Source organism: Hibiscus syriacus, unplaced genomic scaffold (genome assembly GCF_006381635.1).
Source record: "Hibiscus syriacus cultivar Baekdansim isolate YM2019G1 unplaced genomic scaffold, ASM638163v2 tig00110201_pilon, whole genome shotgun sequence".
Taxonomy (NCBI): domain Eukaryota; kingdom Viridiplantae; phylum Streptophyta; class Magnoliopsida; order Malvales; family Malvaceae; genus Hibiscus; species Hibiscus syriacus.
In genome coordinates, this window is record NW_024062624.1 from 2,408,881 (window position 1) to 2,436,189 (window position 27,309).

Genomic DNA, 27,309 nt, shown 5'->3' on the forward strand with positions numbered 1-27,309 from the left:
CAGATCAAAATAATTTTAAATTGTGAGGTTGAAATTAATACAAAAAAGTACTAAATTATACCCATTTAAAAAGTTATGGGCCAATTAAAAAATAGAATTAAGTAATAAGTATGAGTCAATTTCAGATGCAAATAAAATGTGGAGGACTAAATTGAACAAATATGAAATTACAAATAAAAATTTAAATAAATTAAACAACACAAAAGGGATCAAATATGAAAAATATTGTAAAATGGACTAGATTACATTCATTTTAAAAGTTGAGAAAAAAATTAAAACAACTAATATATATATATATATATATATATATATAATATAGTTTATATATAAAGTATCTGTAATATATATATAAACTATATAGTTTATATATATATATATATTATGTATAAACTATATATACCATGTATAAACTATAATACTATATAGTTTATATATGAAGTAATGATATATAGAAACTACATAGTTTATATATAAATTATATATGAATTATATATTATATAAACTATACAGTTTATCTTTATATATTATGTATATAAAATATATATACTGTATAAATTATATAGTTTATTAATATAAGCTATATAGTTTTTATATATAGTATATATAGTTTAGGGTTTAGGGGTTAGGGGTTAGGGTTTAGGGTTTATATTTATATTTATATAAACTACATACTATGATTTATATTTATATACTATATTTTATACTATTTATATAAACTATAGTTTATATTTATATACTATATATATGAACTATAGTTTACGTATGAACTATATGTAAATATAGTAAACTATATAGTTTACATATGAACTATATAAATTTTATATACTAACTATAGTTTACATATAAACTATAGTTGATATTTACATATGAACTATATAGACTATGTAAATTTTATGTACTAACTATAGTTTACGTATAAACTATATAGACTAACTATGTAAATTTTATATACTAACTATAGTTTACGTATAAACTATATAGTTTACGTATAAACTATAGTTAGTATATAAAATTTATATAGTTCATATGTAAACTATATAGTTTACTATATTACATATAGTCATACGTAACTATAGTTCAATATAGTATATAAATAAACTATAGTTATATAAATAGTATAAAATATAGTATATAAATATAAATCATAGTATGTAGTTTATATAAATATAAATATAAATATAAACCCTAAATCCTAGATCCTAAACCCTAGATCCTAACTCTTAAATCCTAAACCATAAACCCTAATCTATAAATGCTAAACCCTAAACCCTAAACTATATATACTATATATAAAAACTATATAGTTTATATTAATAAACTATATAATTTATACAATATATTATTATAATTATAGATAATCTATAAACTATATTTTATATATATAATACATATTTATTTAATAAACTATTTATTTATATATATATATATAGTTGTTTTAATTTTTTTCTCAACTTTTAAAATGAATGTAATCTAGTCCATTTTACAATATTTTTCATATTTGATCCCTTTTGTGTTGTTTAATTTATTTAAATTTTTATTTGTAATTTCATATTTATTCAATTTAGTCCTCCACATTTTATTTGCATCTGAAATTGACCCATACTTATTACTTAATTCTATTTTTTAATTGGCCCATAACTTTTTAAATGGGTATAATTTAGTACTTTTTTGTATTAATTTCAACCTCACAATTTAAAATTATTTTGATTTGATCCCTTTTGTGTTGTTTAATTTATTTAAATTTTTATTTTTAATTTCATATTTGTTCAATTTAGTTCTCCAAAATTTATTTGCATCTGAAATTGACCCGTACTTATTAACTGCTTTTTAACTGCTTCGGACCTGAACTGTCAGCGATCATAACTGAAAGTAACCCGACCTGAACTCGAACTGTATCTGGTGTCAAATCAACCTGAAAATGACCCGACCTGATCCGAGTCGAAGCATCAAATTTACATGACTTGACCTGTATCCGATTTTACCCGACCTACCAGGATCCGACTGAAACCTGAACGATTACCCGATTTTACATCCCTGTTCATCAGAACATTTTATTGCTTAACATTATTTTAAGACTAGTGCTTAACAATATGAAAATAGAATGCCACGTGCAACCAGCCAAATAGAAAAGGTTTGGAAATGTGTAAAATGGCAAAAATTTGGTGCTTTCATCATTCTTTGCGGAGCAACCCACTTTATATAAACTTGTGGACATTCACTATAGCAACGAAAAACCAAGAAGACGCCGAGAATTCCGTCTACCTCTACAACTCTATTTCAATTAAAGACACCGAGAATTCCATCTACCTCCACAAGCAAAATTTTAGCCTAAAGACGCCGAGATATCTCCTGGTCTTTAGGTGTATACTATAGAAAATGCCTTAGATGGGGAAATAATGTTAGAACCACGTTAGAATGAGAATTTTTTTTCCCATTTTGCATTATCCTGGCATTTTTGCCCCACATGTATCAGGTTTGGGTTTATTCAATATTTTTTATGGACGTTTTAGTTTGATGTTTTCTCATGAAATGTTTATTATCATAGTTGTTATTCGACATAATATTTCAATAACATATTTAATGTAGTATGTTTATTTTATTAAAATATTTAATATGATGTATGAATTATTATACTATTGTTATAATAGTTGAGTCAATATGACCAATAAGTATTAATGAAAATTTCTATGTACTATAATGATATACGACAAAACTGCCGAGATAATGCATGCGGGAAACGTTAATTCCTAAAATAATCCACTCAGCCGATTATTTCCCCAAATGAGGCGTTTTACACAGGGAATATGATTTCCCATCGTCTTTACCAGTGTTGTTGGATTCATTATATGAAATATCAGCGTCTTCAGTGGTGTGGGAGCTGTGAATGTGTGATTGATCTCCCGGCGTCATCAGTTGGATTCATTATAGGAACTCTCGGCGTCTTCAGTGTTGTGTATGTGGGACTGGATGTTTTTCTCATGGGTTGAGCAGGGAGATGTTGTTCCATGTCCCAGGGTGAGCACAGAAATCACGGGTTGAGCAGGGGGTTGCACGTCTGCATATGGGGGGGCTTGTACATCTGTATCATGCAATTGTTGGTTTATTACATGATTTCTTGGCGTCTTCTTCACATTTGGGTAAGGATTTCTCGGCGTCTTCATGGAAATCTCGACGTCTTCTTAACAAATAAGTCCAATAATGCATGCACGGGGTGAGTTACGAATGTGTTTATAAGAGTGCTCGGGGTTAGGCAATTCATTGTGAGCTTTCAATTACAGAAGGAGTGAGAGGGAGATCGATCAGCAGAAGCAAAATCACAGAGCATAGCCATATCTTTGTCGAAAAATTGAGGTAATTTAAACTCAAGCCCTATATCTCATTTGATTCTTGTTTTAAAGGTTTAAGGTTTCATATTGATCTCATAATTTTAGTTTCATAAGTTTATTAATTTTTTGATTATATTTTGTTAGACTCTGAAATAATGATTTATATGTTGTTACATAATTTGAAATAAGGTTGGGACCATTTTGGAATATTGTAAAGTTTTAGGGACCATTTTGTAAAATTTGAGGAATTTAAGGAATAAGAGTAAATTATTAAAAGTTGGTATACTATGCTGGAATTTAGTATTAGTATGCTTAATTGGTTAAATTTGAAAGAATTTATAAATTTAGGGATTAAATTGCAAGGTTTGAAAATGTTGAGAACCAAATAGTAATTAGGGATCGTTTTGTAAAATTTGAGGAATTTAAGGAATAAGAGTAAATTATTAAAAGTTGGTATACTATGTTAGAATTTAGTATTGTATGCTTAATTGGTTAAATTTGAAAGAATTTATAATTTTGAAAGAATTTAAGGAATAAGAGTAAATTACAAAGTTTGAAAATGTTGAGAACCAAATAGTAATTTGCCGATAGTGTTGAGGCAGTTCGGGTTCCACCAACCTATTCCAGTCATTCCAGAAAATCATGATGCTCTCCATCGATTAGATGGGCGGGGTAGGGTCGGTGAGGCATGCCAACCATATCAATCATTTGAACAATAGGGGTTCATACTTGTCAATGCTCACTCCCATACAAGCGGATGACTTTGACTTTCAGAGTTCGGATTACCTGAATTTTTTTGGGAACATGGAAAGCCATTCTTGACAACGAACAGAGAAATAAGACAATTTATAGAGTATACGAAAAAATTTGGTAAACCCGAGAAGCCAAGAAGGACTGGGAGTAGGAGTGGCAGTTCTTCTAACCGTGAAGCAGAACAAGAGGCAATGTATAATATCCCACTAGAATCTTTTGATCATACAATATCATTTACAACACCGGAGCCTATGCCCCCGATGAATGAGCAGGTTGGTTATGATGAACAAACACCTGAACAAGTGTAACGACCACAACGAAACCGACGTGCTCCTCAACATTATTACTCAACAACACACCGACACCGGCAAGAGTTTTAATATTTATTCAAATTATTTGTATCAAATTGAAGTAATTGAATCGAATATCATTACTATTATTAAATCATTAAAGTTAACTACTAATTATTATTAAATCATTAAAGTTATCTAATAATTAGTATCAAATCATTAAAGTTAACTAATAATTTGTATCAAATCATAAAGTTAAATCGTTAAAGTTAATTACTAATTATTATTAAATTATTAAAGTTATCTATTAATTAAATCATTAAAGTTAACAACTAATTATTATTAAATTATTAAAGTTAACTAATAATTAGTATCAAATCATTAAAGTTAATTAATAATTAGTATCAAATCATTAAAGTTAACTAATAATTAGTATCAAATCATTAAAGTTAAATCATTAAAGTTAACTACTAATTATTATTAAATCATTAAATTTATCTATTAATTATTATCAAATTATTAAAGTTAAAATTTAATAATGATTAAATCATTATTATTAAATCATTAAATTTTACCATTTCAGTTCGAATCCTTTAGTAATAAATAATCGAGTAATTGAATCAAATATAATCTAAAAATTTATAAAATTGTTTAACAAATTTATAAAATAATAAGATTACTGCTGAGACATGTACCGTGGGAGGTTTGGACAATTTCTTTTTGAATGACCTTCAGCTCTATATAATTCACATCTCTTCGGTTGGCCTTTCTCTCTAATATGGATATCCATACTGGTATGAATACGAGTAGATTCTGGTCGACCCGTCAGACTTCTACGAAGTAGTGGATTTGGCAACCATTCATCATGATCTCGATTATCCCAATAAGATTCATTTGGGATCGGTCTGAACTCATGGTTGTATATATTTAATCCTTTGTAGGTGAAAGCACTCATCAACATAAGTGTATGAATTGATTCCAGTATGCATACATGCAGCGACTGCATGAGCACATGGATATCTCCATGCCTGAAAGCGACCACAATCACACCATCTTTGTCGTAAATTAACAGTAAATGATTCTCTATCTGCTACTTCGTTGCGACGTATACATGCGATGACAACAAAAGTATATCCAATTCGATCGAAGTCATGAACATACATTGAGGTTGCCATACGCTCATTTGCTTCCATTGCTTCTACCACCGACGGAGCCCAGATTTTACCGCGATTTATCAGACACTCGATCTCTTTGCCTTTATCACACCAAAATTTAGCCAACCTAAAGTATGTATTATTCACCACATTCGCTATTGGTAGATGACGTGTACCTTTTAGTACTGAATTAATGGCCTCAGCAAGGTTTGTAGTCATGTGTCTGTATCTCCGACCACCATCATATGCTTGTGACCACTTCTCCCGCTCGATTTTCGATGCCCAGTTCTAAACGCGCTTATCTATGGCCTTCAAATCCTCCAATATCTTGTCAAAATTTGGTTGTCGTAGTTCATATCCTGTTTCAAAATAGATATTGTGTTAAAGTAAATTTATAAACAAACACATAAATTGGTAAAAATGCTTAAAATAAAACTTACCCATATTGATTATCTCCCTACGAATTCGGCCGTTATGAAACTTCTCAATACAATTTTTACCAATAGGACGGATACAATATGCGAGATATATGTGCGGAGGTGTCCAACGACTTCCCGGTCATTCAATTACTGCCAAAATGCCTGATCCTCGATCGGATATCAATGAAACTCCTTCTTCTCGGATGGCATACTTACGTAGATTAGTCAGAAAGAAGTCCCAAGCCTCTGTCGTCGTTCCTTCAACGATGGTGAATGCAAGTGGGAATATATTTCATTGACTATCCTGCGCAACTGCTATCAATAATATATGTTTGTATTGACCGTATAACCACGTACCATCTACTTGGACCATACGTTTGCAAAATGGAAAACCTTCTATGCATGACTTGAATGCCCAAAAGAGTCTATAGAATATTTTCTTCCCTTGAACAAGTTGACATTCTCGGTTGTATGCATGCATAGTCTGAGACTTCACGATGGTTCCAGGAATGAATTATTTCATAGCTCCTAACAAATCATGTAACTCATTGTATGATGTATCCCAATCACCATATATCAACCTCATTGCCTTCTCCTTCGCATGCCAAATGAGTTTGTATTTTACATTGTATCTGAACTGGTCTCGAACAGATGCAACCAACACCGAGCAAGAGATCCTTGGATTTTGTTCAACCAAAACCTTCACATATTGACAAATTACATCGGAGTCCAGTAATTGGTGGTCTTTTTCGATAGAGTTTTGCAAACATGTGTGTAGACCATTGTACCTTGTGATGACCCAAGCATCTTGCCTTTGTATTTTGGACACTCTAATCAGCCACTTACACTCAGGTCCATATTTAACACACTTCGCGTACAAAGTTTTTTTGTTGGACTCTACAACCTTGAAATCTACATGGCCTCTTATGCAATACTCTTTAATCGCTAGTGTAGCTTCTTTTTTTCCTCTGTATTGGTTCCCAACTGATAATTCACCAGAGTTATCGGACGATTCACTCATGTAGCCTGAAGTTAAATGTGGCATCTCTAGGAATTCAGGTGCCCTTATTGCTTCATAATCAATCTCCTGCATGTGAGGGGTAGGTTGATACGATGAATATTCATCAATATTGATATTAACTTCATCACCATCGAACATGGCGTCATCCTCAGCCAAAGGAGGTTTCTCAGTTTCTTCATCTTCACTGGAATCTTCAAGTATTTCTTCCCAGCGGTTTTCAGCGTCATACTCTGCGGCTCCAGATGTTCCACCAACTTCATTTGCACTTTCCAACATCACCACAAAGCTGCTGAAATGACTCTTAAAACCCATTTGAGATGAAGTTCCAACCGCATTTCTTGATGACCCATGCACATTATATACATTACACAACTCAACAAATAACTCAATAATTGGAATATTTGTTGAGTCATGTAATTCAACCATACTTATATATCATCATCGTCTTCAAGTGGTATTGCAGCATACCTGACCGGATTGGGACATACAATAAATATGTACCTCAAACCATCAACTTTAGCATGAATTATTCTTTATATCCTCTCATTCATCTCTACAAATGTGATGTCTCTTTTAAACATCATATTTATATGTGCTTCAGACTAAAAAATAACTCCGGCCTCATTTTCCATCATATATTCATTGTAATGGACAATCGTGAAAATTTTGTTGCTCATTTTCTCTACACGTAAAATATTATTTAAAATATGTTAAATCATAATGTAACATCCAAAAATACGGGTTAGTGACTAAATTGTAAAACTTCAGAATTTGGTGATCAAAGTAGAATAATTGGATAATTCAATGATTTATCTGAAAGGATTGTTAGTAATTATTAAAGGAATTAAAGGGAAAAATGGCCATTTAACCATTAAATGAATTAAAATGTGATATGTTGGGGATATATACATGGGTAAAAGGATAAGAAGAAAGAAGTAATATCCAGAGAATTCTTCTTCTTCTTCCTTCATACAAGAGAGAGCCACAACATAAGGTGAGTTTTCTGATTTGTTAGTTATTTGTTAAATTAAAGGTTAGGTTTTGATCATTAGATGATAACTAAGCTTAAGGAAAGCTTAAGTTGTCTTATGATCAAAAGATGAAGAAGTTATAAAAGATTAAAGGAAACGAAATTTTATATGAAATTATGAAAAAGAGTTGATAAGTTGAATTTGAAGTTAAATTTGACTTGTCATCATGTTAATTAAGGAATATGAAGTGTTAGAATTATATTTAGAACATATCGAAATTTGAGTATGATTCTTGAATTACATATGAATGATAGGATTTTGAAGTTATAGATGATTTTCATGGATTTAAGTTGGTTTAAGTAATGGTAGTTGAGTTTAATGACATGGTAGGGGTTCAAAATAGAAGAATTGATGATTTTCGGGCTTAAAATACAATTTATGGGTAGAGGGAACTGATACCCTATGAATGGGAATCGATTCCCCCTCTTGAACGAAAAATTCCAGTATGTTCAGGGGGTATCGATTCCCCTGGGGGTATCGATTCCCCTCTAAATGAAAAAAATGGAATATGGTTCTTTAATTTGGTTTAAGTTGTTAACATCAAGTTTAAGGTTTAGGCTTCTGATAGTCGTTTTAAAATGTTATATTTATGTAGATATTGAGTATAAACAAGTTCCGGAATAATCAAAGGATTAGGATCGAATCAAAGCAAATAAGGCTAAGGTGAGTGCAATTTTAATTGTACTTATATTATTGAACGAACATTGGCTTGCGATGAGCTAGTGATGGAGTTACTATGGTAAGAAGTGACTCCTAAAATGTTATTTGATTTGTGATTCTTATATGTGCATGAATACATCAAATGGGTATAGGTTATTATATATGTTATATGATATGCATAGACATAAGAGCATAAAACATAAGATATATGATATGATATACATAATTATATGCATATGTGATATATGCTATGAGACATGACCAATGTGAAATGAGATAAGCTATGTGAATATATGAAATGACATGTGAATATGCAATACATGATACATGTGATATGATATGAAATATATGGTTACACATACATGTGGTATGTGACAAAAAAGAAAGAACAAGTGATGAGAAATGTATTCATAGTAAATGACCATAAATATATGATACGAGAGCTATAGGTATAGTTGGCATGCCAATAGTCGAGGGTATTGTAGTCCTTCGGAACGTAGTGGTCCTACGGGACATATATAGCAGTCATTCGGGACGAATACTGAACAAATGTTCGGTGCCCATGAGGGAATTTATACGTGCTGTGGTGACAATATTAGTGCACAACCTCAATGTACTCACATACCTATGTTCTCAACAACAATATACATGGGCAATTGAAATATAAATTAAAGTGAAAGTGATGCAAAAAGATAAGTTTCATATGTGCATGACTTGGTTATATATGTCATATGAAATATTAGGGGTGTGCAAAATTACCCGACCCGGTTGACCCGACCCGCCGACCCGGATCTAAAAAACCGGGTAATTCTCTAAAAAAAATTACCTGGCCGGATCGGGTACCCGGCCCGACATTTCCCGGTTCGGGCCTGGGTCACAAAATCTAGTTTTTCCGGGTACCCGATTACCCGCGTACCCGGTTAGTTTTTATTTTTTTTATTTTTTATATATAATTGTATAAAATATAATGAATTATTTATATTATGGATTATTATATTTTGTATTTCAAACTTTTAAATTTTATGTTCGGATATTAGAGTATGTAATTCGAAGTTTCGAATATTTAAATTTGTGTATATATTTTTTTAAATTAATAATTTGAAAATAAAAAATTAAAAACCGGGTATCGGGTACCCGATTCCCGGGTACCCGCAAAATCCGGGTACCCGATTACCGGGTACCCGTAATATCCGGGTCGGGACACGGGCCGAGAAATCGTCGACCCGGAAGTTCCGGGTACCCGGATTTGCACACCCCTATGAAATATATACATGCTTATTGAAATATCATGATCAAATGGTAAGAATGCATATTCATGAATCTACTGTTACATGTTTATTTATTGTCTCACTAAGTCTATGACTTAGCGTGTAAGTGATTTACACGTAGGTACCAAGAAACGAGAAGAGCAAGAATAGAAGTAGCAAGGACATTATTATTATTAGAATATCAGAAGTAATCGACAAAGTAGGTATTTTGTTGTGTAAAGAGCGTTGGCATGTAATAAGTCGTTAATTATGAACACTCTGATCGAGTTTGTATTCTATGATATCTTTTATGTAAATTAACGTATTTTGTTTTAAACAAAGTTTTAAATTCCCGGGGTTTTTCTTTAAGAGTCAAAGTTTTAAAAGTCAAAGTGATACCTCGGACTCGTATTCGAGTCGGGTACGGGTTGGGGTGTTACACATAATAACTAGTCTCACAATTTATATTACTCAATAACAAAATCTAAAATATAGTTCATTCTTTAAAATAAAAAAATCAATCTAATTAATTTCTATTTAAAATTATAATCATGTAACGATTATAAAAATTACATAAAACTTACCAAATATTTGATTTATTTCTTTCTTTATTTGAACTTTTTTCTCATTTTTTTCCCAAAATAACTCTCGAACATGCAAGCTCCTCTTCTCTTCTTTTCTAACTTCTCCCTGAACTCAGTTATCCCCAATTTTATAAATCATATTCGATGCATTGTTGCTTCACATTGTCACCATTGATTTATAATTGCTTTATAATGAAGTGATCCGGCCTCATGCATTATTGATTTACTTTTGTTAACGTAATCTATGCATGTAATTCCAACACCTTTCTTTTACTTTTGCTTTGTTTTCAATCCCATTTCTTTTGTTTTTTATTTGTTTTAAATCAAATAAGTATTATTTTATACCACTTATCATGAATTATTGATTCACTTTGATCAAAGTTTGCTTTGTTTTAAATCTAATCCCGTCCCCACGTGCATTATTCTTCCAATGATTTCCTGATTTTGCTGCAAATTTCATGGCTGCCAAACATAACAAACATAACAAAGCTGATTTCATGGCGTCTTCAACACAATTTTGTATGGAAAGTTATTTTGTGTTCTGTTTTAGATGGATTGTCTATTATCACATGCATTATTACCCTTTCTTTTACTTTTTCTTTATTTTGTGTGGGCCAACCTGCACTAAAATCATTAACACTCATGATCTTCCTCATTGTTACAAACCATTTCATCGTTTTGCTCCACAATGGAAGACCCCGAGAGATCCAACGAGAATGGAAGTTGTGTTGAAGACGTCGAGCCCTCCAAGTTGGAATTTGAAGACGCCGAGACCTCCATATTAGAATGCAAATTGTTTTGAAGACGCCGAGAGACCTCCATTTCACTTAAAGTTGAAGACGCCGAGTGATCTTTGGATGAAGACATCGAAAAACCCTAAACCCACATAACCCTAATGACGCCGAGAGATTCAAGCATTTGCATGTCGTCTGTAACAAACACCCCATTTGGGTAAATAATAGCATGCGTGGATTATTTTGGGAATATAAGTTTCCCACAAGCATTATCTCGGCAGTTTTGCCAATGATATACATAATAACAGTTTAAATATCACATTAAATATTTTAAAAGTATATTATTACATTAAACATTTTATCAAATTAAAAAAATAATATTATCTCAAGTTTATAATATATATGTATTTAAAAACTACCAAAATATCTTCGGTGCATGATATATTATTCCTAAGTATCACTTTAAATTTTTTTGTGACTTGTCACCTGTCTAAATCTTTCAATTTAATTAATAACTCTTAACATTTATATATTTTTTGTTTAACTATTATTCTTTTTGAATAAAATTTGACTCCAAGCCTCTCACAAACAGTGTAATTAGACATTTGGTTGTTTTTTTTGAAAAAAAAGTTAAACATTTATTCTTTTCATGAACATAGTGATTCCGACATTCATTTTTTAAGATAAAATATATAAATGGTCCCCGATTATAGAGTTTTATTTTATTGAGTCATCTTATTGTTAAAAGTTACAAAATAGTTCTCTGACTATATGATGTTACTTTGTTATGTCCTCCGACTATTAAAAGTTACAAAATGGTCACTCGACTATTCATTTGTTCCAAACATGTCCTTTTTCGTTAAAAAATTGCATGTCGTTTGAGATGGACGTTAACTTGTTGTTTGATATATGATAAAATATAATCCCATAATTATTTTAGTTATATTTTCTAGATCAAATATTTGTTTACCTTATGTCGTTGAGCTAGTGCTTGAAACATTATCCTGGTGAGTTAGTGCTTGAAAGCAATGGCGGTGCCAATAAACACCATTAATATATAATTTTGTCATATCTCAATTAGCATGTTAATGTCTATCTCAGACGTGCTTCAATTTTTTAATGAAAAAGGATAATTTAGGAAATATATGAATAGTAGAGTGATCATTTTGTAACTTTTAATAGTTGAGGGACTCAACAAAATAACATCTTATAGTCAATGGACCATTTTGTAACTTTTAATAGTTAGGGGACTAAACAAAGCAACATCATATAATTAGGAGACCATTTGTATAATTTACCCAAAATTTTAATTGTATTGATATGATAATATGTACGATAGTGAATACGTACTTCATATTATTTTTATATTATGTATTAGTTTGAAACAAAAAATAAAAAATATTATGTCATCCCCTCACGTAGTACATATAAACTATTATGCGAACTGTGATATCAATATTGTTAAAATTTAATATATTAATCAATATTTTTATTTTAAAGTATGATTAATATTTTTAATTAAAAGAATAAAGATTAAATTTATTAATATATCTGTCTTTTACATCAACGTACACAAAGATACACGTCTTGACTCCATTTGCGCTTTTAAACTGTTGGCTGTTGAGCATCTATACATCAAATGATATCCGAAATCTTATAATTTGTTATTCGTTTATTATGATAACGAAATAAAATTCTTAGCTTCTTTTATATATATTCACATATATAAATCTTTTGTAAAGAGTAGAGCCTCACCCTTACTAATAAAGACTCTTGTAGTTGTTAAATCTAAATATTAAAATTTAATATTATTGAAAATGACAATTCAAATATTGAACATAAGCTTAAAAAAATCCCATCTCTTATGGTTCAACGCACTGATATTTTACTTTCTCCTTTTTTTTCAGTTTTATGTTGCGTTCCGATGTTAATAAAATGTCATATTTTTCATTTTCTAAACCACGCCACCTACGGTTACATGATATATATTCAGATTAATATTATAAAGGAATCAAATATTACAAAAATGTCACGTGCCATGACCCTAAATCCAGCGGCTCCGGGTTCGCAGTTTGACCGACCAGTTGCTCAGTTTTGAAACGCCTCCTCTCTTTTCAGTGGTAAGGCGCCGGTAAAGAACATTGTCTAAGAGAAAGAGTTTGGGATTTTGGACATATCTGTTGAACCAAAACTTCACACAGATATGTATTACCAGCTACCAATGTTTTCTAGTTTTTGTTTCATGGAATCTGATGTCATGTTTAATCAAATGGTGTTATCAATGTACGCATATATATCATATAATATATATATATGTAGCAAAGTACTAATTTGGTAGCAACCCAATCCTGATCTGCTGCATAAAGCAAATTGCATTATCAAACTTTTACAGATGATGGAACAGTTATATGTCACCATAAAACTGGGCACCCCATTTATATTCCATTTTTCTCTTTTATTTAGCTCTGATTAGATCTGGAAACCCTATTCATTTCCTCAGAATTCTATTCCAGATAATGCTATGTTGTGTTGTGTCCAACGAGTTACCAAGTTTTCGATATCGCAAAACGTTTTACAGACGGACCTGCCCGATTCTTCGGTTTCAGGGGAATCAAGCTGCTTTTCAACCTTTTCCTAGGACCTTTATTACACTTTCTTTTGCATTATGTTGCCTAATGAATTACTTTATCAATATATATATTTATTGGAACTCACGGATTTTATTAATAGAGTGCAATTATGGGACGAGTTCACCTATAGCGTCCACTTGAATTTTTAAGCTTGAAAGATTATCTAAACTTATAATTGTGTCATCATTAAACGAACTCTATTCTCACTAGAATCAAATATTACAACCTTGCATATAATTTTATAAAAATGGACTTCACTACAATGAGAGTCTAATTCAATAAAATTTCGACTCCTATCATAATTAATTTCTTATATATAAAATTATATGTCAGATTACAAATGAATTTAATTTTGATAAGAGTTTAATTTACATAATGAGGATATGAATACATGTTTGCAGTCATTTTCCAGACACAAAAGTCCACACCAACTTTATAATTGAAGAACTTGACTCTTATTGTAATCGAGTTTGTCCTAAAAAAAAAACGAGACTTGTTTTAGAGACTAATCTGATTTTTGGACTATATTGAGAAATGATGTATTTTTGAGTGGCTCTTTCTGGGAAAACACCAATAAAAACTATAGATGGAAAAGCAACCAATAGCTAAGTGACACCTGTGTATAAGTAATATTTGAACTAAGGAATAACACATTTTAGTTACCCCTTAAAATCTCAATTTCTTTGGTCATTTGACCTTCGGTATCTCTGTCTACATTGAAAAATGAAAACAAAACAAAGGAGCATAAAAAGTATCGAATTAAGAAATATAATCAGTAATTAATAATAATTATCTCATAATAAATAATTAAGTAGTATTTACAAGATAAAATAATTTTAGTGACCGAAAATATCTTATAATATACGATTTTAATCAATTTTTTTTGGATTTGCGAAAATAACCAACAAATTTGCAACGCGAACTTCAGTTTCGCAACACAGTTTTCAAATTCGCAACGCTAATTATAGATATAGGTAAACACACCTCAGTTTTCAAATTGTCGAATTCGGATTTTTACCGGATTTTTTCTACCGAGTTTACCTATATCTGTAATTTAGTTGCAAAATTTGCGAATTCGAGTTGCGAAATTGGCGAATTCGAATCGCGAAATTGGTGAATTTGAGTCGTGAAATTTGCGTTGCGAATTTAAAAACTGAGTTGCGAATAATTGTGTTTACCTATATCAATAATTAGCGTTGCGAAAACGAAATTTGCGTTGCGATTTTGAAGAATCACGTTGCGAAATTAAAAACTGCGTTGCGAATTTAAAAACCGCATTACGAATTTGAAAACCGCATTACGAATTTAAAAATTTAAAAACCGCGTTGCGAATTTAAAAACCGGTGGTTATTTGTCATTCAACCAAATCAATCATACTGTTTACTTCAACCACAAAAATCTATTAATATTCCGTAAATAAATTAAATATTTAGTATATTCATAAATATTAAATATCACATATGATTATATTATATTTTTAATTTCAAAATGTTAAGTTCATTATTATAAGATTTTATGCTCAATTATATATATCATTAAAAATAAAATATATTTATTATATAAAAAGAAGGAATATAATTTAGCAGTACCAGTAATCTAGTATATGAGGATCTCGATAGGAGATCCCAGAACCGGCCTCCTCTCCTATATTTATTTTTTTAAAGCCCCAACCCCTAGCTTTTGCTTTAACAATTTGCACTCCTTTCACCATCACATACATCAACTCATTTTCTTCCACCGGAATCTCAATTCCTGGCTCCGGCATCCTATCGCCGGAACATGACACCCGGTCTCTCTCTTTCAAACAATTATTCAAACCATATATATTTCTTCAGCAATCACTTATATATATATATATATATATATATATATATATATATATATATATATAATAAAACCTGCTGCTTGGAAAAGCACTGAAAGCCATTGCCTTTGCCTCTCGCTTATCTTTGCTTTATCAGTATATCAGAGTATGGAATCTCACACAATTAATTGATTTCTTTTTTGGTTTTGGTTATTTTTTAATTAGTTAAAGTTTAAGCGTTAGCTTTTTCGCGTGTTGATTTTAGTATTCAAAGCTCATTTCTCTTTTGCTGTAATTTAAGTATAAAAAAAGCTTATCAGTTTTTATCAGTCGCACGCTTTCATGTTCTATAAGTTGTAAACTATAAAAAAATAAAATAAAATAAAGCTTGAAAAGCTCAATGAATCTATCTCACAAAGTTATTTCCCACACTCTTTCTCTTTTAAAGTTCCTTTTCTTAAAGGTGGTGAGTGTTCGTTGATGGAAGTAAAGCGGATAATCATTATAAAAATGGTACTACGACTGATAATAATAATAATAAGTTATCCTTTAGGAGAAGAACCATTTCTGGTTTCCCTAAAGTACTCGACTCCCCATGATCTTTATTCATACATCTTGCTTTGGGTTTCCGAGTATATTCATGCAACTTCGTTTTCCAACAAAGACATTCTTTCTTTTTCAGCAGCAGTTTTAAATTTCATCATTTGCAGAAAGAACAAAAATAATACAACCATCTTCCCCTTTCTTGGAGTTTTTATCCTTCAAGGTTTCAAGCTTCAACTAGGTTAGGATTTTTCTTGTGAATTTAAGATAGAGGTTTGTTATCTGCAATGGGTTTCAAGTTTTCAATTTTCTCTCTTTATTGTTATTATTTTATGATTTTGGTTCATCAACAACGCACATTAATGATCATTTATCTCTTTCTTTTGACAGCTTGCTTGTGTTGTTCAATAATGTCCATATATATGCAGTTTTGCTTTAATATCATGCAGGAAATCTCTCTTTTTCCATTTATTTTATTTTTTATAGGTGATCAGTTCACTTACCTAATATGCTCACAAAATCCCTACAAGAACTTACCCCACCACCAACGCCCATCAGTCCGGATTCCCAATTGTCACATTTCATCGGCTTACCCCAAATCTCTATCTTTCAGGAAATCTCTCTTTTTCCATTTATTTTATTTTTTATAGGTGATCAGTTCACTTACCTAATATGCTCACAAAATCCCTACAAGAACTTACCCCACCACCAACGCCCATCAGTCCGGATTCCAATTGTCAACATTTCATCGGCTTACCCAAAATCTCTATCTTTCTGAATTTTGATATCTGAGCAAAGATTATAGTACTAACAAACCAACCAACCCAAACCAAACCAAAACCTGGTTTCTGTTCTTGTTTTTGCATATAGGCCAGCTATATATAGCCGCAGCAGCAGTTTTTGCACACATATATCTAAGCTGCAGGGGGGGGGGCAATGCAGCTACTGTTGTGATCTTTGCTTTATTTATGTCCCCATTAAATGAACAAGCACTTTAAAATGTGTATATATTCTTAAATTGCAGAGTATGGAAGCTGGAAATCCTGGTTGTTGAGAAAGCTGATGAAGAAATAACCGCATTTATTGTTAACGTGGTGTTTCTATAAAGGAAACGTAAAAGCAAAAGGTTCGTTCCCAGATTCACAACCCTCTCTCTTTAAACTTTCTCTTTTATCTAAAACTATGCATTATCCGTGCCATTTAAGACTAATCTGACACACATTTCCCTCTAGGTTAAGGGTAAGCGAGAAAGGCTACTTAGGTTCAAACTATCTTTTAAACCCATTACACACATAAATCGACTAAATTGGTACACGAGTTATAAAGCTTGGTAATTTCTACATATTATTCTTAAATTTGTTTTTTTTATATAAAAGACGTCCTAAACCATCTTAATGATGTGACACCCTACACACATCATTATTCGAATTCAATTTATTGACATAAAATTAGAAATTTTTTATTATCAGAACTCAATAATTAATAGTAATGTTATGAATATAAATTTGAATATTATTATTAATAATAATAATAAACCTTCAATATAATAAATAAATAGATTTTAAATTTTGAAATACAGAATAAAGGGTTCTTTAGTGGGTTGTGACGGTGATGAGTATCTTTTGAGTATTTTGTCTTTTGGTTTTTAATCTTTATCTCTTCTTATCAATTTGTTGGCATTTCCATGTCTTGAAATCGACCATATTGGCCATACCTCATGTCAACATAGATCCCATATCAAATCAGAAACAAAAATGCTTTAGATTAATATTTTTAATTATTAAACATATATCTTTTATTTTAAACAAAAAAAAAATTAAGAACCAAACATAAACTTTAACTAGGATTCTTTTTACAAATGAAAATTTGAAACTCATTCCTCAATATAACACTAAGGTGATGTTTGGTTGGATGGAATCCCTTGGAATTGGAATCCAATTTCACCACTTTCCCATGTTTGGTTCAAGTTTTTCAAGGGAATTGGAATCCCTGATGGAATTCAATTTCATCAAATGAGGGAATTGAAATTTGACTATACTACTCTCATCAATCATTTGGTAACTTATTCATATATTGAATAAAAATATTTTTTTATTATTTCGGGTCGGGTCGGGTTTCTAATTCATATATTCGGGTCGGGTCGGGTCGGGTGAAACTTTATTTTGGTCGGGTCGGATCGGGTTTTTTTAAGTGTGATATTCGGCTCGGGTCGGGTTCGGGTTTAGGGTGAAAAAAATCAGACCGACCTGAAAATATATATAATTCAGGTCGGGTCGGATTAATTCACTGTTTTTATTAAATAAAAATAATTTTTTATTATTTCGGGTCGGATTTCTAATACATATATTCGGGTCGGGTCGGATGAAACTTTTTTTTGTTCGGGTCGGGTCGGGTTCGGGTTTAGGGTGAAAAAAATCGGACCAACCTGAAAATTAATATAATTCCGGTCGGGTCGGATTAAGTCACTGTTTTTATTAAATAAAAATAATTTTTTATTATTTCGGGTCGGGTCGAATTTCTAATTCATATATTCGGGTCGGGTCGGATGAAACTTTATTTTGTTCGGGTCGGGTTTTTTAAGTGTGATATTTGGGTCGGGTTTTTTTAAGTGTGATATTCGGGTCGGATTGGGTCGGATCGGATTAAGTCATTGTTTTTATTAAATAAAAATATTTTTTTATTATTTCTGGTCGGGTCGGATGAAACTTTATTTTGTTCGGGTCGGGTCGGGTCGGGTTTTTTAAGTGTGATATTCAAGTCGAGTCGGGTCAGGTTTTTTTAAGTGTGATATTCGGGTCAGGTTGGGTTCTGATTTATGGTGAAAAAAACCGGACCGACCCGAAAAAATATAAAATTTTACCTTATATATTTAGGAATAATTACAATAATACCCCTCTATATATAATTTTTTTCAATTAAGTTAATGTTTTTATTAAATAAAAATAATTTTTTTTATTATTTTGAGTCATGTCGGGTCGAGTTTCTAATTCATATATTAAATAAAAATAGTTTTTGGTATATTTTTTGGTAACTAATTAACATACTCCGATTGGAATGTATCGAAATATTACTCTATCTTTTGGTAACTTATTAACATATTTTGATTGCGATGATTTTAACTTATAATGTTTATTAGCATGATTTTTATAATTTATTGAAATGAATAATCAATCAATAAAATGAAAATTTAATATTTTTTAATTTTTTATAATATATTACTACATGTAAGTTGTAAAATAAACTAAAATAAAGTAAAAAAATAAGAAGGACAATTCTGTCATTTTACATTACTTAAATCAAATTCATCTGACATGTCTGCGAACCAAACAGAATATGAAATTGTATTCCAATTCCTGCCAACCAAACAGAATATGGAATTAGATTCTAATTCCTACATATTACAATTCCCTCATAAACATTACATCAAATCAAACATCACCTAAAGTGTCTGTCTATAAGAAAAGAAAAGTAAAAAACCACATCGAGTCTTAAAATCCAAAAATATATACCAGGTGTGAATGCAAAGGAACATTTGTGTATAATTTTGTTTTGCCATAATGGGCCATTTGATTTGAGCCCAAGTCTAATCAAATACCTAACTGGGGAGGTCGGACCAGTTCCGTCATCCACTAAATTTGAAAGGGACATATCATTTGATTGTTCTTCATGTCCTGTAATAATCCCATGGTTGGTAAGTATTGAAATTTACCCTCTTCGTCCTCTTTTTCTAAGCTTAAAAAAGGACCCCTTTCCTGCAATGGCCCCCCTCTTTCTTTAAAACGGTACCAGCTGACAAATTGCAGCTAAACGTATCCCAATGCATAAGTGGAAAAAGACAGATTTCAGAACAATACAATGTGTCCGGTTATTAAACAACAACGAAATCTACTTAAGTGTAAAGTAAAATCCTTCTGCAAGAGTTTTTATCAATATCTCCCAGTTATTTTTAAGCCTTAAGTTGATTGATGGTACTAAATGTTTGATGTTTATCACATTTGAGGCGCTGATTTTCCTATCTGTTGTGTTGTCTCGTACTGTGTTTGCGACTCTGTTGCCGCTGTTGAAATGACTGTGTGGGTTGTCGAGTGCTTTAATGTTTAGTCACTGTTGGGTATGCTTTGGGATGAGTTAAAGTTCCTTTATGCCTCCCCCCTTTGAAAGGAAAAAAAAAGTAGCGTATAACATGCTAGATTATAAGCTGTCCTGCAAAGAAGTTGGAGAAAAAATGCAGCCTTCAACGGCACTGCTGCTAATGGACCCAAGGCGCCACAGCTACAGGCTTTCAATGTGGCTATCTATGGATATATGTTAAACATGTGGTGGTCCATCTTCCTCACTCAACTTTGTTCCAAAAATCTTCTCTCTTTTTTTCTTTCCCTCGAGAGTTGACTCCTTGGGAGGGAAGAAATGAGAAATTATACACAAGAAATTAACTTTGGGTTCATAGATGCATGGTACATATATGATTAAATGTTTTTGCATGAACTTTATGAATAGACAAATGGGGTGTTTTTTAATTTCTTTCTTCACTTATGCAATTCTTTGTTTCTTTTGTTGACGATTTCTGAATCTTTGTGCCGTGGATTCTTGCTTTTATGCATGTTTGCATGTCTTTTTCGGTCATTGTATTCAAGAGAATATACAGAGAGAGCTATATAGACTAGTCGATATTTGATGCCTATATACATATCCTCTCTTTCTTTTCTTTTTAATTTGCTGCAACCGTTGCACTGCTTCGTGTGCGTGTGTTTTTCCAGTTGTTTGCACTGGTTTCTAAAAACAAATCCCTCGTAGTAAGATTCTTGCAGAAAACGTGTACAATGTTATGTCATTACCTTTCAAATTTAGTCTTTTTAGCTATCACTTTGTGATCTCTCTCTCGTCCTTTTGTGCATCAATCCCTCTCTTTTTTCCCGATCTTTTTTCTCTCACTTTTAGTGCTCTCATTGAGATATAACATTTTACTTTTATATCAACAAATTGGTGAATATTTGTTTGGTCTTATAGAAATGCCTCACATGCAAATGAGAGACCTCAAGGAGAACTATGTTGTGTCAAGGGAACCCGTAAAGGGTTCCATGAATCAGAAGAAATCACCCCAAATGATCATCAAAAGCGGGGAAAGATTTGAAGATGGTAAGAATAGTTCTGGAAGGAGAAATGGAAGGAGAAGAGGCCGAGGGTGTAAAGTAGATAGGTTACAAGATGGGAAGCTTGAGCCAAGCACGGGTTCTACTCCATGCAAGAGCCTTATGCTCTATAGAAGACCTGGCTATGGTCAGTTGGGAACCAAGTGTATCGTTAAAGCCAACCATTTTCTTGCTGAGATACCAGGATCTGACTTGAGTCATTATAGAGTAAGTAAAATATAAACTAGGTTGAATTTGAAATGCTGAGACTGAAATGTGATCATTATAATTGTGTAATTCTTTGAAACAGGTAGAAATAAACCCAGAAGTTGCTTCTCGTAAACTGGACAAGGCTATCCTTACAGAGCTGGTTAAACTTTATAGAAACAGTGACTTGGGGATGAAGCTTCCTGTTTATGATGGAAGGAAAAACCTATATACTGCTGGATCACTGCCTTTTACCTCTAAGGTGTTCACTGTAATATTGACTGAGGAAAATGAAGAAACAGGCGGTGTTAGGTAATTCATTCATGAAAACTGTTTCCAATTATCCTTTTCAAACTACTAAGAATTTTGATGCAAATATGGCTATTTAATCAGGAAAAGAGAATTTAAAGTGACTATAAAGTTTGTAGCTGTCGCTAGTATGTCACAATTGCGCAACCTTCTATCTGGGAAACAAGTTGACACCCCTCAAGGAGCCCTTAACATTATTGATACTGTGTTAAGGGAACTCGCGGCTCAAAGGTAGCAATCTTATTTGTTTTAACCTGTGTTCAGTTTCACTCATGCCATTGGCAGCAGATTCTAACTTCTCAGTACTCTTTAATTAATTCGATTAGTGCAGGTACTTATCAGTTGGAAGGTTCCTTTATTCTCCTAATATAAAGAAACCACAAGCATTGGGTGGTGGCGTTGAATCATGGCGTGGCTTCTACCAGAGTATAAGGCCTACACAGATGGGATTGTCACTGAATATTGGTAACAACCACCTTCTAGACATTTTCATTTGATTGAGTCGTTGCTTTATCAGCCGGTTTTTACACTAATATCTGATTTTGTGTTAGATATGTCTACAATTGCCTTCATAGAACCACTACCTGTAATTGATTTTGTTGCTCAAATTTTGGGTAAAGATGTTTATTCAAGGCCAATGTCAGATGCAGATCGTGTCAAGGTATTTCATAATGTGTGACTCTTGGTGGCCCTCTATTTGAAATGCATATATATTATCACAAGTGGCATTCTTGGAAAATCCTACATATGTTCTGTATCTTCCACATTGAAACACCGTAGTATTCATAACACAGATTGCAATATTTGATGACCTGAAAAATCTGGGTTTTCTAATCTGGTTTCTGTTATTGCTTACGACAAGAAAAAAACATAATGGCAAATACTGATGATTGCTGCAGCAACATTTCCTTGTTTCGTCTTACTTTAGGGACAACAGTTTGGTACTTTGAAACTGCATTAACGTGACGTAAGTTTAAATTAATCCTTTGCTAAGACTTGCAAATTTATCTTTTCGGCCATGCCCTATAGGTTAAGAAAGCACTTAGAGGCGTAAAAGTGGAAGTGACTCACAGAGGAAATGTACGCAGAAAATACCGAGTTTCGGGGTTAACAACTCAGCCGACAAGGGAGCTAATGTGTGTCTAATATATATATTTCTTGAACTTGATCTCCTATTTCTTAGATTTGAAAGGTTGTCTTTGCATCTTCCAGACTTTTTCCTGAAATTAACTTTTATGTTTTTCATTCATCAGTTTCCCACTTGATGAGCACATGAACATGAAGTCAGTTGTCGAGTACTTTCAAGAGATGTATGGGTATACCATTAGATATGCACACTTACCTTGTCTTCAAGTGGGAAATGAGAAGAAGGTGAATTATTTGCCTATGGAGGTGCGTACAGCCCAATTCTCATTAAGATTTGCATGAAGCATTTAGAGTTCCATCCTATCTAATATATATATATATATATATATATGATATCCCAGGCTTGCAAGATAGTTGAAGGACAGAGATACACTAAAGGGCTGAATGAGAAACAGATTACTTCTCTGCTGAAAGTTTCTTGCCAAAGACCACACGAACAAGAATTGGACATCTTACAGGTCCTAAACACAGCTCCTTGGAGTATTTTCTGTCTTGTTCATAGAAACGGATGCATATGAAACTGATACGATGTAAAAGCTGTCATTAGTTTTATTGTTTGGAAATCACGGGTCTATGTCAGTATAACAACCATCCTTCCTTTGTTGTTTCGTTACATTCAACAAGACATATTGGATGATAATCCTTTAAACCACCTTGGAAAGTGCATGTGTTCTTTAGCTGAGGGACGGAATTGGTCTGACTGTTATTTAGTGTCTTTACAGACAGTTCAACAGAATGATTATGAACATGATCCTTATGCAAAAGAGTTTGGCATCAATATAAGCAGCAAGCTTGCATCAATCGAGGCTCGAGTTCTTCCTGCTCCATGGGTAATGTTGAAATCACTCTAGTCATTTTTCTCCCTTTTGTACAGTCACTGTCAATTCTTTACATGATCTATTCAATTCAGCTTTTCACTATTTAAAATCTTCTACCTTTTATCTTCTTTTCTTTTAAAGCTGAAGTATAGTGACACTGGAAAAGAAAAAGAATATTTGCCCCAAGTTGGTCAGTGGAATATGATGAACAAGGTTGGTCTATATAAAGGGGTGAAAGTTACCTAGACTTTCACCAGAAATGGCATCACTGTATATCAACTGCATGTTACTTCTATCTAAAGAAAGACAATTCTTTGTTGGCTTGCCGCAGAAAGTGATAAATGGAAGCACTGTAAGATACTGGGCTTGTATCAACTTCTCACGAAGTGTTCAAGAGAGCACCGCACATGGTTTTTGTCAGGAGTTAGTTCAGATGTGCCAAATATCTGGCATGGTGAATATTCCTAACCTTTGTTTCACTAAACTCAGTTCTTTAATTCATCTCTCGAACTACTTCGAATGGACACCCTTCAGTGCTTGAATACTTGATAAATTTGGTTATTAAATACAGGAATTTGATCGAGACCCTGTAATTCCTATATATTCAGCAAGACCCGATCAAGTTAAGAAGGCATTGAAATATGTATATCATGCTGCTGCAAACAAACTTGAAAGAAAAGAAATGGAATTACTCATTGCCATTCTTCCGGACAACAATGGTTCCTTATATGGTATGCCCCTTCTTGCAACCATATAATCTGTTTGAATAAAAATAATAATAAAGAAAAAAGAATTCGTGCATATGAAAGTAGAGAATTAACATTTGAGCATCAAGTTTTGCACACCAGTCTCAAGCATTAATTCATTCACTCGGTTTAAACCGAAGCCCTCTCGGCTCCAGCTGTTGAGAGGAGACATGCAGCTTTTGTCTATACTATGAACGATTTGTTCTGCATTCAGGTGATCTTAAACGAATTTGTGAAACTGATCTGGGTTTGATTTCTCAATGCTGCCTCACAAAGCATGTCTTCAAGATTAGCAGACAGTACTTGGCAAATCTGTCACTTAAAATAAACGTCAAGGTCTGTTATAAATTATGATCTTTTGTCTTGATTAAACATGACATTTATACCGTTTTTCATTATTTTTAAGATGGGAGGAAGAAATACTGTGCTCTTAGATGCTTTAAGTTGGAGAATTCCTTTGGTTAGTGACATTCCAACGATAATATTTGGAGCTGACGTAACTCATCCAGAGTCCGGAGAGGACTGTAATCCGTCGATAGCTGCTGTAAGTGAAATCCTTTATATTAAAAGCCGATAATATGTCTACTCCATAGCCTTAATGATTTCTGAAATACAGGTTGTGGCCTCACAAGACTGGCCAGAAGTGACAAAGTATGCTGGCCTGGTATGTGCTCAGCCTCATAGGCAAGAACTTATTCAAGATCTATTCAAGACTTGGCAGGATCCACAACGAGGAACAGTTGCTGGAGGCATGATCAGGTGTGTTCATTTAAGATTTTATCATCATGATCGGGTAGCTCATCGTTCATTCATTCATTTATTGTCCAATCTTATAATTGAAGTCCATAATTCAAAGTTCTAGCCAATTGGTCATCTTGGTCCTCTTCAACATGGTCGTATATGAACGAACTGCCTGCTAATTGTTCAGACAAGTGTTTCAAGTTCTGAACTATTTTGCTGCATTAACTCATTTTCATTGAGTTCAAATTATGGTTCCTTTTACAATTTTAAGGCTTTAGGTGTGTGTTGTGTATATGCATATTATATACAGGCTCATACCATATCCATGTTAAATATATGTCGGTCACGGATGTCTCATGAAATGAAGAGTCAAAGCACCATAATCTGCTGCACTTACTCGATCCCAAGAGAGAGAACTACTGCAAATATACTGAAGTAAATTTGTTAACTTCATTGGCAATGCAGGGAGCTCTTACTTGCATTTAAAAAGGCCACTGGACAAAAGCCACTGAGGATAATCTTTTACAGGTACACTCTAAAATGATTAGAAAATTTACAGTTATATCTTGATAAGCTTATTTACATTTTGATTGGATTCCAAAAACATTTGCTATTAGATTGCTGTTCAGACTTAAGTAATAGCTAAGCTTCAAGCTACTCTATTAGTTCAAGGTTTTTCTAATGTTGCTAAAAAAAATTGTGTAGAGATGGTGTGAGTGAAGGCCAATTCTACCAGGTTCTCCTATATGAACTCGATGCCATAAGAAAGGTTAGTCATACATAAAGACATTCGGTGCCGGTTTACCGCTTTTATCCTATAGGCTAATACTGTGTTAATGTCTAGGCCTGCGCATCACTGGAACCCAGTTACCAACCTCCAGTTACATTCATAGTGGTTCAGAAGAGGCATCATACTAGGTTGTTTGCCAACAATCACAATGACAGAAGCAGCACTGACAAGAGTGGAAATATATTACCTGGTAAATGCTTATGCTTCTTGTTCTTTCCCGGGTTCACGGTTTGCTTAATTAAAATGTTAAAGATGAATATATACTTGAAGTTTCCAAATGTAGGTACTGTGGTGGATTCCAAGATCTGTCATCCAACAGAGTTCGACTTCTATCTGTGTAGCCATGCCGGAATCCAGGTATGGAATTAGAAACTGGTAGTTTAGCATAAGATTTGTGGATTTTTGGTTGGCATGCTACTGCTAGTCTTCTAGAACTTCATGTCTTAATATGTTTTTAAATTGAAACTGGCAATCTACAGGGGACAAGTAGACCTGCTCATTATCATGTTCTCTGGGATGAGAATAACTTCACAGCGGATGAAATCCAGTCTCTAACGAACAACCTCTGTTACACGTAAGAATCTCAACTCGTTTTGACGCCATATCAGTCATCTTTGTTGCTATATTCACATTAATGGATTCACTTTATTGCAGGTATGCTCGGTGCACGCGGTCTGTTTCAGTAGGTAACTTCTAATCTGCAACTTGCATAACCTCATAGCATGCTTGAACACATTTGCATGGTTTTGTGACAAATTGATGGGGAACTTCATACATAACAAGAAATCATTTGAATTACTTTCTTTGGCTTGGGGAATTTGCTAAAATTTTGTAACAGCATAAAAAAAATATGTTTTCTTTTACATTATGCAGTGCCCCCGGCATATTATGCTCATCTAGCAGCCTACCGAGCTCGATTCTACATTGAACCCGAGGCATCTGAAAATGGTAAAGCACGAAGCACGCGCACAACCAATGGATCATCGGTTCGGCCTTTACCGGCCTTGAAAGAGAAGGTGAAGAACGTGATGTTTTACTGTTAGAACGGGAAGGGGATGGTTGAAGAAAGATACGTATATGCTTGTTGTGTTCATAGTGTAAACATTTTAGTTTTGGAAAAAGCGCAACCAACAACTTGACTGTAGTAACTAGCGGATTAACAAAGGCTTCTAAAGCAAATGCCAGAATTCTATCTAAGACTTTTAGGATCTAAATGAATGGATGAAT

The 27,309-nt window shown here is 32.8% G+C and overlaps 1 protein-coding gene and 1 long non-coding RNA gene across 2 annotated transcripts; one reads left to right on the forward strand and one right to left on the reverse strand.

Moving 5' to 3' along the window:
- Window positions 1-724: 724 nt before the first annotated feature.
- LOC120218859 lies at window positions 725-21,184 on the reverse strand. The gene is made up of 3 exons (XR_005525269.1): window positions 20,883-21,184; window positions 16,216-16,220; window positions 725-736 (listed from the first exon to the last, which is right to left on the reverse strand). It is a non-coding gene; the product is annotated as an uncharacterized LOC120218859 (long non-coding RNA).
- On the forward strand, window positions 20,520-27,233 carry LOC120218858 (protein argonaute PNH1-like). The gene is made up of 23 exons (XM_039215759.1): window positions 20,520-20,650; window positions 21,204-21,553; window positions 21,636-21,844; window positions 21,926-22,072; window positions 22,173-22,306; window positions 22,393-22,502; window positions 22,871-22,977; window positions 23,095-23,233; window positions 23,329-23,445; window positions 23,710-23,817; window positions 23,947-24,018; window positions 24,137-24,259; window positions 24,377-24,536; window positions 24,766-24,887; window positions 24,958-25,095; window positions 25,168-25,310; window positions 25,758-25,820; window positions 25,998-26,061; window positions 26,137-26,272; window positions 26,366-26,439; window positions 26,562-26,656; window positions 26,737-26,768; window positions 26,956-27,233. Exons 1-23 carry the CDS (start codon window positions 20,644-20,646, stop codon window positions 27,123-27,125), a joined length of 2,820 nt encoding a protein of 939 aa, XP_039071690.1. The 5' UTR covers window positions 20,520-20,643; the 3' UTR covers window positions 27,126-27,233.
- The last annotated feature ends 76 nt before the right edge of the window (window positions 27,234-27,309 follow it).

Bases quoted from the DNA above. Each gene is read 5' to 3' on its own strand.
- LOC120218858 (XM_039215759.1), top strand. The intron at 23,234-23,328 runs GTGCGTACAGCC...ATGATATCCCAG, and splicing joins TGAATTATTTGCCTATGGAG to GCTTGCAAGATAGTTGAAGG. The intron at 26,062-26,136 runs GTTAGTCATACA...GTTAATGTCTAG, and splicing joins AACTCGATGCCATAAGAAAG to GCCTGCGCATCACTGGAACC.